This window comes from Macrobrachium nipponense, chromosome 47 (assembly GCF_015104395.2).
Source record: "Macrobrachium nipponense isolate FS-2020 chromosome 47, ASM1510439v2, whole genome shotgun sequence".
Lineage (NCBI taxonomy): Eukaryota > Metazoa > Arthropoda > Malacostraca > Decapoda > Palaemonidae > Macrobrachium > Macrobrachium nipponense.
The window spans coordinates 36,466,234-36,480,864 of NC_087222.1; the positions used below are offsets into that span (position 1 = coordinate 36,466,234).

Below are 14,631 nucleotides of genomic sequence, written 5' to 3' on the forward strand. Positions count from 1 at the left end.
AAACAACGACAGACAAAAATAATAAAATTTATAATTTCAAATCTGAAAGAAATTACCAGTCACACTATATATTCCATAATCTGAATAACAATAAAAAATGGCACTGCTTTTATTCATTTAATTTATCAATTACAGTTCCATCATCTTGGCACCACAGTGTTATGTAAAAATGAATAACAATTCTTAAGAGTATATACGTATTGAAGTAATGCATGTCTTACAACCATCAAAAAATCACAACACAATTAACTACACAGTTATGGAGTGTGGTGAAGTGATTCAAGTTTGCAAACGATATTTAGTGTTGGTCGTTGATAGTGAAGAAAAACTACCCTAACTAGTAAAAAGTTTGAAAACATTGTAAAAGAAGAAAAGTTTAAATGTATATTTGTATGAGGAGAAACTGGAAAATGTGACAATGAGTAACGTCGTTGCAACTGAATTTTAGGGGTATTTGGGAGTAAATGTAATGAAAAAAATAAAGATCGTCACAGAACAGGCGAGGGAAGCAAGGTTGCAAGGGGCGATGCAAACGATTTGGAAGAATGCACTCAACCCTAAACAAACCAGTGCCAATGATTAATAACTCCACATACTTTGTCACACACTAAAATACCAAAATGCTCACAAATGCTCTACCACTTTTAGGAATTAAACTTACCTCATAGCAAAATCAAACGACTTTCCCTTTCAATCAAACACGATTAGTTTGGATGTGCAGTCATTCTTATCACACGTTCGCATTATATTGCTGTTGCAATAACACACACACACAACTTTCCACTGCAACCAGAGAAAATAACCACATTAATCCAGTTGTGTATTAATACGTATAACTGTAATCACCTTCAATTTGGAACACGTCAATAAACACTCAAGATGGCCGTGGGGAAACCATTAGTACCACAATTGTGAATTAATTATGTAGACTGATGACTGAATCTTTTTACGAATTACTAGATTCTAATCATAAACAATTTCATTGATATAACTCAGATAAGAAAAAAACAATAAATGTTACATAAAATAGAACTGGAAAACTAAAATTTAATCATTATTAGACAACAGAATCAGTAGATCATTCAGTGATCTGTCACATGTACAGGTCATAGTGTTTAAATTTTACAGCTATATTTTAACTCCTTCAATGTGCCTTTGACATTAGGAAATGACCTAGACCATGCATAATGGGGTTCATTACAATCGGGGAGAGAGGAATAAAACTTATTAACTAAGAGAAATTGCAAGTAAAAATGTGAATGCAGAATACAAAAAAAAAAAGAAAAAAAAAAAGGCTTTCTTTTCATTTCCTAAATTTGTAACTGATAAGAACACCTCGTACCCTTCATAACTCCCTGGTTTTGGAAACATCTCGAGCAAGCTACAGGACACAGATGTTGAATGTGTATGCACGTGGAAATATGAGTTTTTATTAAAATCAGTCGTAGTAAATAAATGCAATATGTACTATTCATAAACTTCTTTACGACTGTCATTCACTTTCCAGTTGTGTAAGAGGAGAGAGATTACTTGAACAAAAGAACATAGAATTTAATACCTAAATGAAAAATAATGTAAGAACAGGAATGGCATTAAGAATGCAGTATTACAGCCAGTACAAAGTCAGTAAACTTTGAAGATGCCTATTGTACCAATCTCATGTCTTCTAACTGAATGTATAACATGTCCTTACGTACAGATATCATAAAAGTCCTTATATTATGTACTGATATACCGTAATAAGTTTTTGTCCTTATATAAACTGATACAATAAGTTTCTGAAGCCTACAATAGTTTTTGAAGTCAAGTATAATAAAGGATTTGCATTCATCTATTTTCATTTGTCTTTGTCTGTGACCAAAAATATGTTTATTTCAGTTATGCAGGATTAGTTATTGACAGTATTATAATTGGTTTCCAAAGTATAATTCAGTAGTATTCAGAAGTATGTACGTACAGTGGTCCCCCGTATTCGCAGGGGATGCGTACCAGACACCCCCTTGAATAGTTAGAACCCGCAAATGTTTGGAACCCCTATAAAAATGCTAAAAACAGCCTATTTTGTTTGTTAAAACTCAAGAAAAACCCACTAAAAATTTTCATACTTGGTTTTTTTAATAGTTTTATCACAAAAAGTGCATTTTATGATGAAATTGATAAAAAAAAACCCAGGAATTTGTGGATATTTCCCATAGAAAAATACAGCGAATGTGCGAATTTTCCGCAATTAATGCGGGGAAACGTTCCCGAGAGAAATCCGCAAATGTGTGAGTCTGCGAATCCGGAGAACGCGAATACGGGGGGTCCACTGTAGTATACTTAAGAACGAGAAAATGGCACAGAAAAATCACAATTTTTGAAAGTAAATTGTATTTTTCTTAGCTATACAAACCTGAGGTCCTTTCCATAAGGAATTGGTTCCAGCTGGCGCTAAAAGTAATTCTTTATGTAAAGGACTGATGGTTTGTATAATGTGTAGCAACAAAGTATGCTACAGTAATACACTTACGACGGAAGAGCAAGTTAATGGACGTAGTAGTTGTAATGAGTGTCGTTGGAGGTATATATGATCATTACTTGGTTGAAAGTGGAGGTATATAAGATCATTCACTAGCTGGAGGAAATGTCGACATTGATTGATAATTTGAACTGGAGTAAAGGATGAAAACAAGGCTGTACAGTGTCCCCCCCCCAACCATTATTCGCAGGGGATGGGTGCCAGAGCCCCTGTGAATAGTCAGAACCCGCAAATAGTTGAAACCCCTATAAAAATGCTTAAAACTGCACATTTTGTTAGGTAAAACTCAAGATAAAACCAGTACAAATGTTTATACCTAGTTTTTTTAATAGTTTTATCACAAAAAATGCATTTTATGTTAAAATTTATATAAAAAACCAGGAATTTGTGGATATTTCTCATGGAAAAATACCACGAATAGGCGAATTTTCTGTAAATAATGGGGGACTTTGGGGTATATGTTCCAGAGAGAAATCCGCGAACACAAGTCTATAAATACGGGGGTTCACTATATATCATCAAAACAAACAGTTTGACTACGAGGTAAGTCTAACTTATATGATCCTGGATAACCTATGGACATAAGTTAAATATATTAAAGTGTACTGTACAGTAATCAAAGAATGAGATCACAGACTCGGCAAGGAGAGGTTGTGTGTATAGGAGGGGAGGAAGTATTAATAAATGCAGTTCACTGGTGGTAGGATGAACTTAAGACTATAAATAAAGGGAAAAATGAGATTACTATCTGAAAGTCATTAGCAGACAAGAGATGATTTTGCAGCAGCTTCCAAGACCAAAGTGAGTCGAGAAAAACCGAGATATAAAATCTGAGGGTAGATATGAAAAAATAATTAACTCATTCAGGGTTTCCGAAGTCTCTGTTCTTAAACAAGGTGGATGTTGGAACAAAGCAACAATAAAGGAGTTGGACTGAGAAGTAGGAGGGACATAAAGTAAATGCATAAATAATTCAGGATGAAAAGTTCTCCAACAAATGGAGAGAGAAAACGGAAATACATCTTAAACGCTCCCTGAAAGGAATCCAGTCGTGTATCGATGGAGTGAATCAAGGGAAAGTCATATTATTCACGCAATTTGGGGTTGATCCCGTGCCAAATGATACAGTATTCTATGCTGGTTAATCAAGTCACCTGCCTTAGCAGTTTGTGAGGCTTATTTCTGCTGTTACATTACTTACAATCAAAGTTTTCCTTACCAAAATATAATGTCTAAATATACACTGGCGTAACGCAACCACAACTTACAACACTTCAAGAGAACACTACACTGGAACTTGTCACTCACCTTTCTTCTCCTGTTCATCAGTTTGGAGAATGGGGCCACTTTGCATGGGAATATTTGTTTCTTATCTTTGTTTCTTCCTCCCAAGTCTACTGCCTTCCTTCTATTTCTCCATTAACTGCAAAACCACAAATGCATCATCTTGTTGGCCGTATTCCACAATATCCTGCTCTGTGAGCTTTTATCAGGCATCCCAAGCAGTTTATTCATCATCTTAAAAGAAGCCCACTAAATCCTCTTTTATCATCTTCACCTTCCAGGAGCAAAGTAGTATCAAGCCAAAATTCCTGCTATGAACTTTGTATGGACAACCTCTTCATATCATTCCAATCATTCCACATCATAGCAGCCATGTACAGATAACTCACCCTCTGGAACAGAGAGGAAGGAATTCACTTTTAGATTTCTGGACGACTCCTTGATCCATGGCCTGATTTAAAGAGGACACATTTGCAAATATTACCATTTGCTAGTTTGAAGGTCCAAAAAGAAAAACTTGGGAGTCTAAAGGGAGATCCTCCCTGTGAAGGTTAGCCTTCATTGCCAAGGTGCCACCAGACTGAGGGTCCTGTGGTTGTTAGGTGGTCTCAATGTGCACTGTCATACTGCCAAAAGTCCCACATTTTCAATGTCCTCGGGGTCTTGAATTTGCCCACAAACATTTTTACCATACTCACATATCCTTGACATTTAAAGACAAGTTCTTCCAGGGTGTAAATTAGTCAATGCTTCAATTCATAGTGAAGTAAAAGCTTCATAAACCTTTAGCAGACATTCTATTTAGTTGTCCGAGGCCATTTCTCACCATCATCAATCCGAGAAGGCTTGTAGCTCTGTACATTTCAGTTTCTTGTCAAGAAATTTTTGCCTCCTCAATGTCAAGCAGTTCTTGAATCAGCTTCCATTTTAGAGTCCAGGGACCACTTCATTTCCAATTTGTCCAGCCCTGCTTGCGTTGGCTTTTCCTCCCTTTCCATTGGTTTGTGACTGAGATTCCTTTCGTCTTCCATCAACACCTTCCTTTCCACATTAGCTATAGAGTTAGTATAGGCCAACTTGGTACACAAGCGTAACACGAATCTCACAACACTTATGGATAGTTTCCTTACAGCATGAAACTCCTTCTCACCACCAGAGTCAATAGTACGAAAGTCTACCACTCAGTCTAGTCAACTTAAACGCTTGGAATCACTGTATTTTCCAAGAAAATTTCATTTATTGACAGATACACTTCATATGTCTACCTCAAATACAGGACAGCAGTAAGTATCATGGGAGAGGCCGCCATGTTTCCACTCAATGATGTCACCCACCCAAGTTGTCTATCTAGAATCATCCTGAAAGCCAAATGGAACTGAACAGGCCACAGTGGGCCAAAATCTTCAGTCTGAACAAACTAGAATTAGAAATGAAATTATGTACATACATTAAAAAGGGAACTATTTCCAAAGTCTAATGAATAATATATTTCCCAACCAATTGCTTAACAAATTATTGGAATTGTTGCTGTATTATATAGATTAAATGTGGTGGACAGAAGAGGGACTAAGCTAAATTATGTTAGGATATAGATGATACAGATAACTGTAAGACTTAACAGGCATAACACAAGTGTACAGTAACAACCATTAAGGTCGATGAAAGATAGATAATATAGGTGGATCAAATGCTTGTAATGAAACACTTATGAGAGAAGTTTGAGAGTGAAGGAAAATTTCTGTAAATGCCGTCTCTGTTGACACGCTTTCAAAAGACAACATACAGGAGTGTGATGTAGAAGGTCATCTTTTAAGAATGATTCATATTCTTATCATGAAAGGAAAGTATGTTCAAATATATGAGAATATGAGAAAGCGACTGGTTTGGTGTCGAAGTGGGACTACGATGAGGGTGTCTTTTGTCTCCAAGGCTATTTGCTAACTTCAGTCACCAGAAATACACATCTCTCACCCCTCAATGGAATGCCCGAGAATCGAACTCGCGGCCACCGAGGTGGCACGCCAACACCATACCGACCACGCCACTGAGGTACTAATGTTTGCAGATGATGCCAAGTACTGATTGGGAATACTAGTAGCAAGAAACTAGAAGAACTTGAAAGTGTTTGCAAGAGTAAGGTCATGAGGATAAATGGAAACCAGGAAACTGAAGTAGCAAATATAGATGTGGAAGATGGAATAATAAAAGAAGAAATTTATACAGGCACTGTATTTAGGTGTACATACATGTATCGTACAGGCCTTTTGGAGTAAAATGTAGCTGATGACGGCAGAACTAGAGAAAATCAAGAGCTGAGAAGAGGAAAATTCAGAAAGGTAGCTGGATGTGGGTAAAAAATTGAAAGAATACAGTCTTCAGATGCAAACTCTGGAATTATAAAGGGATTACTGAAAAGCTGAAGCAGGTGAGGTGAATTGTCTGCACAATGTCTGTAGATTAAGAACTAAATACTAGGCATAATATTATGTGGAAATGTGAAGAGCTTGCATAAAGGCTAGCATATTAAAAAGATGGATCAGTGTATGCGTTCAGCTGGTTTGGTCGTCAGAGGAGAATGGTGGAAGAAAGATGTGCAAAATGAGTGTAATAGTGTTGAGGGGGAGGTGGAGAGGAAGACCAAGAAACTACTGGACAGAAAATTGATAAGATTTATAGAAAAGGTGTCTTACACATGATGGGTCTTTTGTTGAAGTCTTCTAATGCTAAAAGATAAACATAGCAGATAATGCATACAAGAAAATTAATTACCATAAGCAACCCTTCCAATTTATTCTGGCAAGAACATCCGCATTCTCTCAGGTACCAATAATTTGAGGGCTGTTCTTCTATGCGTTCTGTTCTAGAAGAATATAGAGGAAAGTAAGGATAGTGATATGAATTATGTATAACCAAAACCCAATAAACATAATGCCTACAGCATACCGTATATTATTACAAGAATTCACATAAATCAATTTGCAAACTGTCGCAATACTAACCCCTGTGGGGGGGGGATGGTGCCATCTGTCCACTTCACATGGTGAACAGTAGGCATTACTAAAGGGTCTTTGCATTATCCTTTTGGCCCCTAGCTGCACCTAGTTTTTAGCCTTTCACTTTACCTCCATCCCCGCTTTCGTTCTTCTGTTTTGCTGTCCAACCTATGACTATTACTTCTCGGTGCAACAGTGGGGGTTTCTCCCAGTTCCACTCATAGGTCCTTATCTTTATTCTCTGGATCTCTTCTCCTGCTGTCCATTCTCTCCAACTCCCTCTTTCGGCTGTCTTGGCCACTGAATAAAGTGCCTCAGTGCTTGGCTTGAAAAGTTTCATAAAATCAACTCAAATCACGCAATACTAAAACAAATACTATACTACATACAGTTATACAAATCCAGCTTTGTTTTTCTCGAATGAATTACGTTTATTCATCAGAAGGTTACTGCATTACACCACGTCTAAAACAGACCCAATGCCTTGAGCAACTGCCATGGTCAACATGACTAAAAGTTTTTGCACTGCCAGTTTATGGCTCTTTTAAAACACCAAAGTGATTTTCCCACAACTATGAAATATATGCTTTATGTAAAACATCACTAAAACTACAGTAATATACAAGGAATGATAAACTGCCTTATTTCTAAGTCACAAGTATAAAAAGTTTTCGTGAAAACTGCCGAGTGTCTTTATGTCACGTCACCTAAAGTAGTATGTCTTCCATTACCAACATACAATACAGATCTTTCTACCCATTACGTAAACAATCAGTTAGGAAGGAGTGGTGGCCGTGGAGAAATTCCCGTTCGTGCTAACCGCCTGCCGTTTCCTGAGCTTTTGCACCTCTTCGGCTAGACTAAACGATCTTTCAAAGAAGTTCACCAATCTCTCTTCGTTGGCTACGTTCGCTAAGAACTGTTCAAAAGAAATGCTCCACTCTAGTTCAGAATGAGACACAGAAGAAGACGAGTGAATGTTAGAAGCACTGGACACACTGTCCGTCTCTTTGTCACTGCTCTCGTCATCCGGTGACTTTTGCAGACTGTACTCGGCACCGGGAACATTCATGAGGTGAGACACTTCTAGTTCTCGTGCCTTTCTCTCGGTCTCGTCCGTCGACAATAACTTCTCTGGTGCTTGAGTACACGCACCGGCAAGTTCTGAAGGCATGGGAGAATCAAGTGCAGACACCTTTTTGGATGATTCTGAACTTGTATCTGTGTTGACACTGCTGTCAGTAGGTGTTGCCTGGTGGAAAAAATACACACTCATGTTACCATGTGTATCTCATTGTAACAAACATGGTATACTGTCTCATACAAATACAAAGTGACTTTACTTTCCAATGGCTTAAATCTTCAAAATCAGACAATGGTCGAGGTAAATCACAAAGAAGGAAACTAACAGTAAACATTTTATCAGTTTACTTGCAAAACTTTTGAGGAAAATTTAACAGTACTGTTTATATTACACTGCCAACAATTCCACAACTTTGTAAATATCCATAAGAGCATTTTACTTATGAGCTATTTACTGGTAAAAGTAACATATCACTAACTTCTGAAATGTATATATCTATACCTAAACCAATCAATTAGTACTTGAAATCATTTTGTTTGTTATATTTCTGACTACAAATCAACCTTCCAACCACACTTACACTTTCACTGATGCTCCTTGAGGCGCATTCTTTAACTCTTCTTCCCACCTCACCAATTTGTAGAAGTAACGTTCCTGAAAGAGAATATAGTTACTGAATTGACAGCACTGGAAAAGCCATTTCAATAAAATGTATGCAAAGTTATCAAACTACCTACTACCTTACCGAGTAGGATAATATAGGATTTAGACCAAACACCATGTGCTAGGACCTATGAGGTCATTCGATGCTGAAATGGAAACTGACGGTAAAAAGTTTTGAAAGGTTTACTGTGGACCCCCTGTATTTGTAGGGAATGCGTACCAGACACCCCCACCCTGAATAACAAGAATATGCGAATCCTTTGAACCCCTATAAAAACGCTTAAAACCGCCTTTGTTAGTTTAAACTCTAAGAAAAACACACTGAAAATGCTTAAACCTGGATTTTTAAATAGTTTTACTACAAAAAAGTGCATTTATTCATGAAACTGATATGAAAATTCAATAATATATGGATATTTCTCAGTAGAAAAATACTGCAAATGAGTGAATTTCTCGTGAATAATGGGTATATAAGATTCAGAGATTAACTATATTCTGCCTATATTATTATAACAAGTCTGTGAATAGCGGGGTCGACTGTAACAGGAGAAAACCTTAAAGCAGTTGCACTATGAATAAATTGCTATGAAAAGGAAGATGGAAGAAAGAATATGAACGGAGGTAACGTAAAAAGAATAAAATGGGTTGCAGCTAGGGGCGGCCAAGGGGACACTCCAAAGAACCTTAGGTACAGTCATGCCTACAGTGCACCGCACGTGATGCACTGATGACACTACACTGCTACAGGGACCTCACAGAGTATGACCCACTCAACAAGGAGATTTCTATTTTCGAAACGTAATTTCAACAACTCCGATACGTACCAACTCTCGAAAGTGAGGTGAAGATTTCCTGGTTCGTTTCCAGGGCAAAGAAACTGTAGACAGTCCTCCACATGTTGATGAACTGCTCCTGATTCATGGGCGGCAAGAAGCGCTGCTCATATTTGCGATAATCCCGATTGTGGATGGTGGCCAGACCGGTCAGCTCATCTTTGTAAGCTTTGAGAGCGAGAGAGGGAAATCTAGTCATATGTGTCATTCCGGTAGAGTTTTGCTTACAAACATTTCCCTTAATTAATGATTTGACAAACAATACCACACATACTCGAATTTCACTGGATGTTCTATTATTACAATCTAAAATTGAAAAATCCCTTCTTTCTTAAACTTGCTACAATTTTTTCCCAGCTGGATTTTTTCTACATATGAGTCAAAAAGTTTTAAAACAATTGTTAGCAGATGGTGGACCCCTAGCCACGTAAAAAATCTAATCCTTCGGGCCAGCCGTTGGAGAGCTCTTAACCAGCCGAGTGGTCTGGTTAAACTAAGGTATACTTAACTTTAGGGGGTTAAGGGACACTGCAAAAACCTTGGAGCAAACTACCTAATAAAGCTCGAAATAAAAATGACAATCTGTAGTGCAACACACACACACAGGTACTCCACATCCTTTCTACTTAGTATATTATACAAACTCACCATTACCTTTCTTAGGAGAATTATTGGCAGAGACCTTCTCCTCATCAGATATACTAAGATCCAGCTTGCCTTTGCCAAAGTCCTCCTCAATGACATCGAAATATTCTTCAGCCTCAACCGCAGCTTCTTCTTCCACTTCCTCTGTGGGAAGTCAGGAATATATTTAGTTATTCGAATGATGACGCTTGAATGCTTCCCACAAAGCTAACTTCTTAGAATCTCTAACAGTTAAGAAGAAAATTTGCATTACAGGCAGCCCTCGGTTAACAACGGGGGTTTCATTTCTGATCCGAGCGCCACCAACAGAAAATTACTGATAACTGAAAATTGGCAATAATTATGGTAATAAATGGCAATTCACGATGTCGTAGGTGCCAATAAACTGCTTATCGGTGTTGTTAACCGATCACTGATGCTGATAAATAGTTTACCGACATCGATAAACCGCTTACCAACACTGAAAATCTGGTTAACTACACCATTAGCCAAGTGCATCACACTGGAATGCTGTTTGCCAATAAGTGGGGACTGCCTATATTATTATAACAAGATATGTACATATAATTTAACAGCCTACCCAACTAACATTACCTGTTGTACAATAGGAGCTGATAATTCTTCAGATTATCAATGGGAAGAAAACCAGTTCTTGCAACTTTTAATATCTCTGCTTATCAATGGGAGGAAAACCAGTTCTTGCAAACTTTTAATATCTGTTATAGGAAACCAAAAATCATGATTCCCAATTACCTACAAATGATGAAAAGGGAACAGTTCTCAAAAGTTTATAATTACTTCTAAAATCAATAACATACTGCAATTACCAAGGTCCAACTTGAAAACTAGCAAATTTTCCTAAATACCATAACGATTACCTACTGTGTATTGAAAACTACAGCACAACTACAAAATGAAAGGGTCAGTAATGCATTAAAAATACAAGTGACAACACAAGTTATTTAATATACATGCTAAAAAACTGGATTGTTATTGTTCAAAATAATCCCCATTCAAAAGAGTTATTCTTACCCCTTTTCACACTGTCCACATCATCCAGACTCGGTGGAAAGGCTAGATGCAAGTAATAAAATAAGCGGAGCTTTCTTGCAAAATCTCCAACACACAATACGCCGTACAGCCAAGCGACAGATCGGAAACTGAGCATGTGAGAGCCGTCAACATCTAACATCTGGTAGGTGAAAAAATCAAGGTAAAAAGAGACTTAGCTTAAAGTACAAGATAAAGAACTCTTACTTATGGGTCAAATTTGATGCAATGGTATCACATTAATGCTGTATTTGTGATGGACCGATCAAGAAAATACAAACATTCCAAATTTCATCTACTAAGTGACCTACCTAATTCTCTTGTCTTAACATCAACTTTTACATATGCCCCCAAAATGGCTGCAGGAATCAAGCGCCTCCATTTCACTGTCTTTCTAATTTCTATTTATGGTACGTATTACCTTACTCTAACATTCACTTTCTATCATCTCATACTAATTTTCGAACTACTAACATTGTATCAATGGCAAAAATCAGCCATGTCATGCTTTACTTAAAGGTACTAGTACTAATCTTAGCATCCAACTTTGCACTTCAGATTCATGTTCTCTCTCTCAGCTCCTTCCTGACAGAGCTTATGCATCCCTTTGTATATGTTGAAAGGTCTTCTCTTGGGACATGCCATTCTAAAACAATATTTCATGCCACCTTCTTATTTCCTTATAAGCTAACTTTCATTTCCACTCAGACTCTTCAACAGACACATAGGAAGTAGTATTACCATTAATTCTACCTTACTTTTGGTGCATTTCTCTTAATTCAACACTAAATCCAAAGCCATTTTGCCTAAAGAGAAAATATGATCCCATAACATTAACATTTCAAATCAAATGTACCTTAGCCTAAGTTCCAAGTTACAGAGGTGAGTACTACACATGGCCATGTTTCTACAGAAGTGAACAATTACTAGACAAAGAAAATGTAATCTTGAGGAATGTGACTTTTCGAGACTAGAATATAGACCAAGTCCTCAAAGACTCAAATGGTTTTGGCAGGTAATGAAGAAATCATAGGGTTACAACCAAGAGCTCAGGCCATAGATGAATTCAAAAAGCATATGTACAGTAAGAAAAGGAACTTATCATTTTATGTCATAAATGGAAAACTCTATGTGATTATGTTCATAACAGAAATTCTGGAGTGTAATAGCATAATTTTGAAACTACACAAAATGTTACATTATACAGTAGTATATATGGCTTCACTTCAAAGTTAATAAAAGATTTAATTCTCTACCCTTTCAGGCAAACCAACAAGATATTGTTTAGAAAACATAATGTTACTACTCAAGTTCACACTGATGATATGAGCCAAATACATAGTACAAGTAAAAAACATAATCAAAATAGCAAAAGAACTGGATTCAAAGGTTCTGTACATAACACTGACCACTGAATACCAAAAATATTACTTACGTTGAACATGCTCGTGACAAGGGAATCCGCTCTGTCTCCCTGACCCCAGGGAGAAGCAGCCAAGAACAGCTGACGAAAAGTCTCGTAACCAAGCCCGTATCCTTCTTGGCCCAGCTGATTCCCAGACATACTGCGCTGTCTAACCTCCTTGTCGTCTGCTCCTAGAATCTGTTCTGCTCGAACGTATGCGACTAACTCCTGGGAGATGCATCCATTTGCAAGAAATTAAAATGAATTAGCATAAAAATATCTTCTGTGGTACACATTAACATACTACTATGTTGAAATATGTTAAGGTTTGAATAAAATTGATTTTTTCATGATGGTGTAACCCAAACACATGTAAGTCCTGATTCTCCACAGATATGGACTAAATCATATGATATAGAAATGAAAAATTACAAATTTTCTAAGACAATTTGTATTTTTCATAGCTACAAATCTTTGGTCTTAACTATAAGATAATTTTCTAGCACCTTGCTGGATCCGGTTAAAATTGGAGATGAAAAAGCAAGGAATCTTGTGAATCTAGAAATGCGTGAAAAGGCTGAGGAATCCGACCATTCTTTAAATGAACTTATGTCCAAGACATTAGTTGTAGTTTGGGTTGCCTAAGTGAAATTCGAGTTCTGTTCATTTGAGATTTTTGGGCCAAGCACAACACTCTCTAGACAGAGTTCATAAGAATTTGGACTACAATAGTTCCAGCCACAATGCCCTCTTAACTTCTCGAATTCTATACACTTTTTGGATATGCTTGTCACTACAAAGCATTATATCCAAATGAAAGTAGCATATGAAGAAATTCTGATGACCATAAAATGAGTTGAACACATCCAGAGTATCAGAATGAGGTCATGTTACTGACCTGATCATGAGAAGGATGTTCATACATAGCACACGACCTTCACTGTACAGGTTTTGGTATGAGTGTGTACACTCCCCTGGCCCCTCTCTCTTTTAATGTCCAATATTTTGTATGGCTCTTATACACATGTAACAGTACTACATAAACATATAACACTCTCAATACTTACTCGTAAATCCTCTTCATTCAGCAAGCAATCAGGTCCCACTGTACGCAGCGTGTTCTTCATAGCAGTATCTTCGAGCAACTGTACAACACGAAGGCGATGCTTTACTCGTAACCTCTCAATAGCTACGTTTGTAATGAATCCATAGTTTTTGTACCCGGATTCAATAATATCAGTAATGTTCACAGATGCCTGCAAAGAGAAAGACTGTCTGAAGAACTGTATGTGAAGTTAAATAGGGTAGAGGAGTCTCAACATCATTTTAAGCATACATTTATCGTAAAGATCTTTTCACTCTCTACCAAAAGAAAATCATGTTAAAGCTACTTCTGTTGGGTAACCTTTCACATATCCATGACTAACTTCAAATATCAGTACTGTATGTATAATTGTATAAGAATTTATATAGACAAAAACAAAGCCTTTACGCAGCCCCGCACTAAGGTGAAGGAGTCAATAATGTAAAATGAGAGCATCCCCTCCACCTGGAACCACTTAAAACTTTAACGTAACTCCCCATTATTCACTGTATACGAAGAAATTGTTCAACATGCAAAATTAATAGCAAAAATATTCCCAAACCAGTTTTTATGATTCTTTAGTTTATGTAGAAAACAAAGCATTGCATCAGCATAAATTTATGACTTTCCTTATTCTATTCTTCTTTAGTCATGGCTAAACAAAGCAATTCTACAAAGCAGATATTTACCTCGGCCCCTTCGGAAGTTACGGCTTCTTCACTGACGCTGGCCTTGCGCTTCCCGTACCTCAACTTCGCAGCAGTGATCGAGCTCAAATACTCGGATAATATCATCATGGCTTCCCCTTCATCATCACACTCTGCAACAAGGAATTGGTGTTAGATGTAACTACGTAGTCCTATGTTATAAATCTTAATGATCCAATATCCAATAATCAGGAATGCCTGCTAATTCAGAATTGGCATTTCAACCAATCAGACATGAAGTTCAGAAAAATAAACACCACACTTCATACTTAACAGAATACTCCTGTCAGTGTGGTAAACATAGCACATACTGAAACAAATGCAACCAATTCATGTCTGTCTAACCTTGTCAAGAGGTCTTCTTT

At 37.1% G+C, this 14,631-nt stretch overlaps 1 protein-coding gene across 15 annotated transcripts in view; it reads right to left on the minus strand.

Moving 5' to 3' along the window:
- Nucleotides 1–14,631, minus strand: part of LOC135204904 (TBC1 domain family member 9-like) — a 68,172-nt gene that overhangs the window by 957 nt on the left and 52,584 nt on the right. For 3 of the 15 annotated variants that reach the window (XM_064235149.1, XM_064235150.1, XM_064235147.1), the window contains exons 17-24: nt 14,249–14,379; nt 13,543–13,731; nt 12,506–12,703; nt 11,053–11,212; nt 10,024–10,164; nt 9,367–9,543; nt 8,460–8,533; nt 12–8,047 (exon numbers count right to left, since the gene is read on the minus strand). In XM_064235149.1, coding sequence (XP_064091219.1) covers nt 7,571–8,047; nt 8,460–8,533; nt 9,367–9,543; nt 10,024–10,164; nt 11,053–11,212; nt 12,506–12,703; nt 13,543–13,731; nt 14,249–14,379 — 1,547 coding nt within the window. In that variant the 3' untranslated portion in view covers nt 12–7,570. Of the gene's footprint in view, nt 1–11; nt 8,048–8,459; nt 8,534–9,366; nt 9,544–10,023; nt 10,165–11,052; nt 11,213–12,505; nt 12,704–13,542; nt 13,732–14,248; nt 14,380–14,631 lie in introns of those variants that run through there. The other 12 variants (XR_010312362.1, XR_010312359.1, XM_064235151.1 and 9 more) reach the window with 10 other exon arrangements.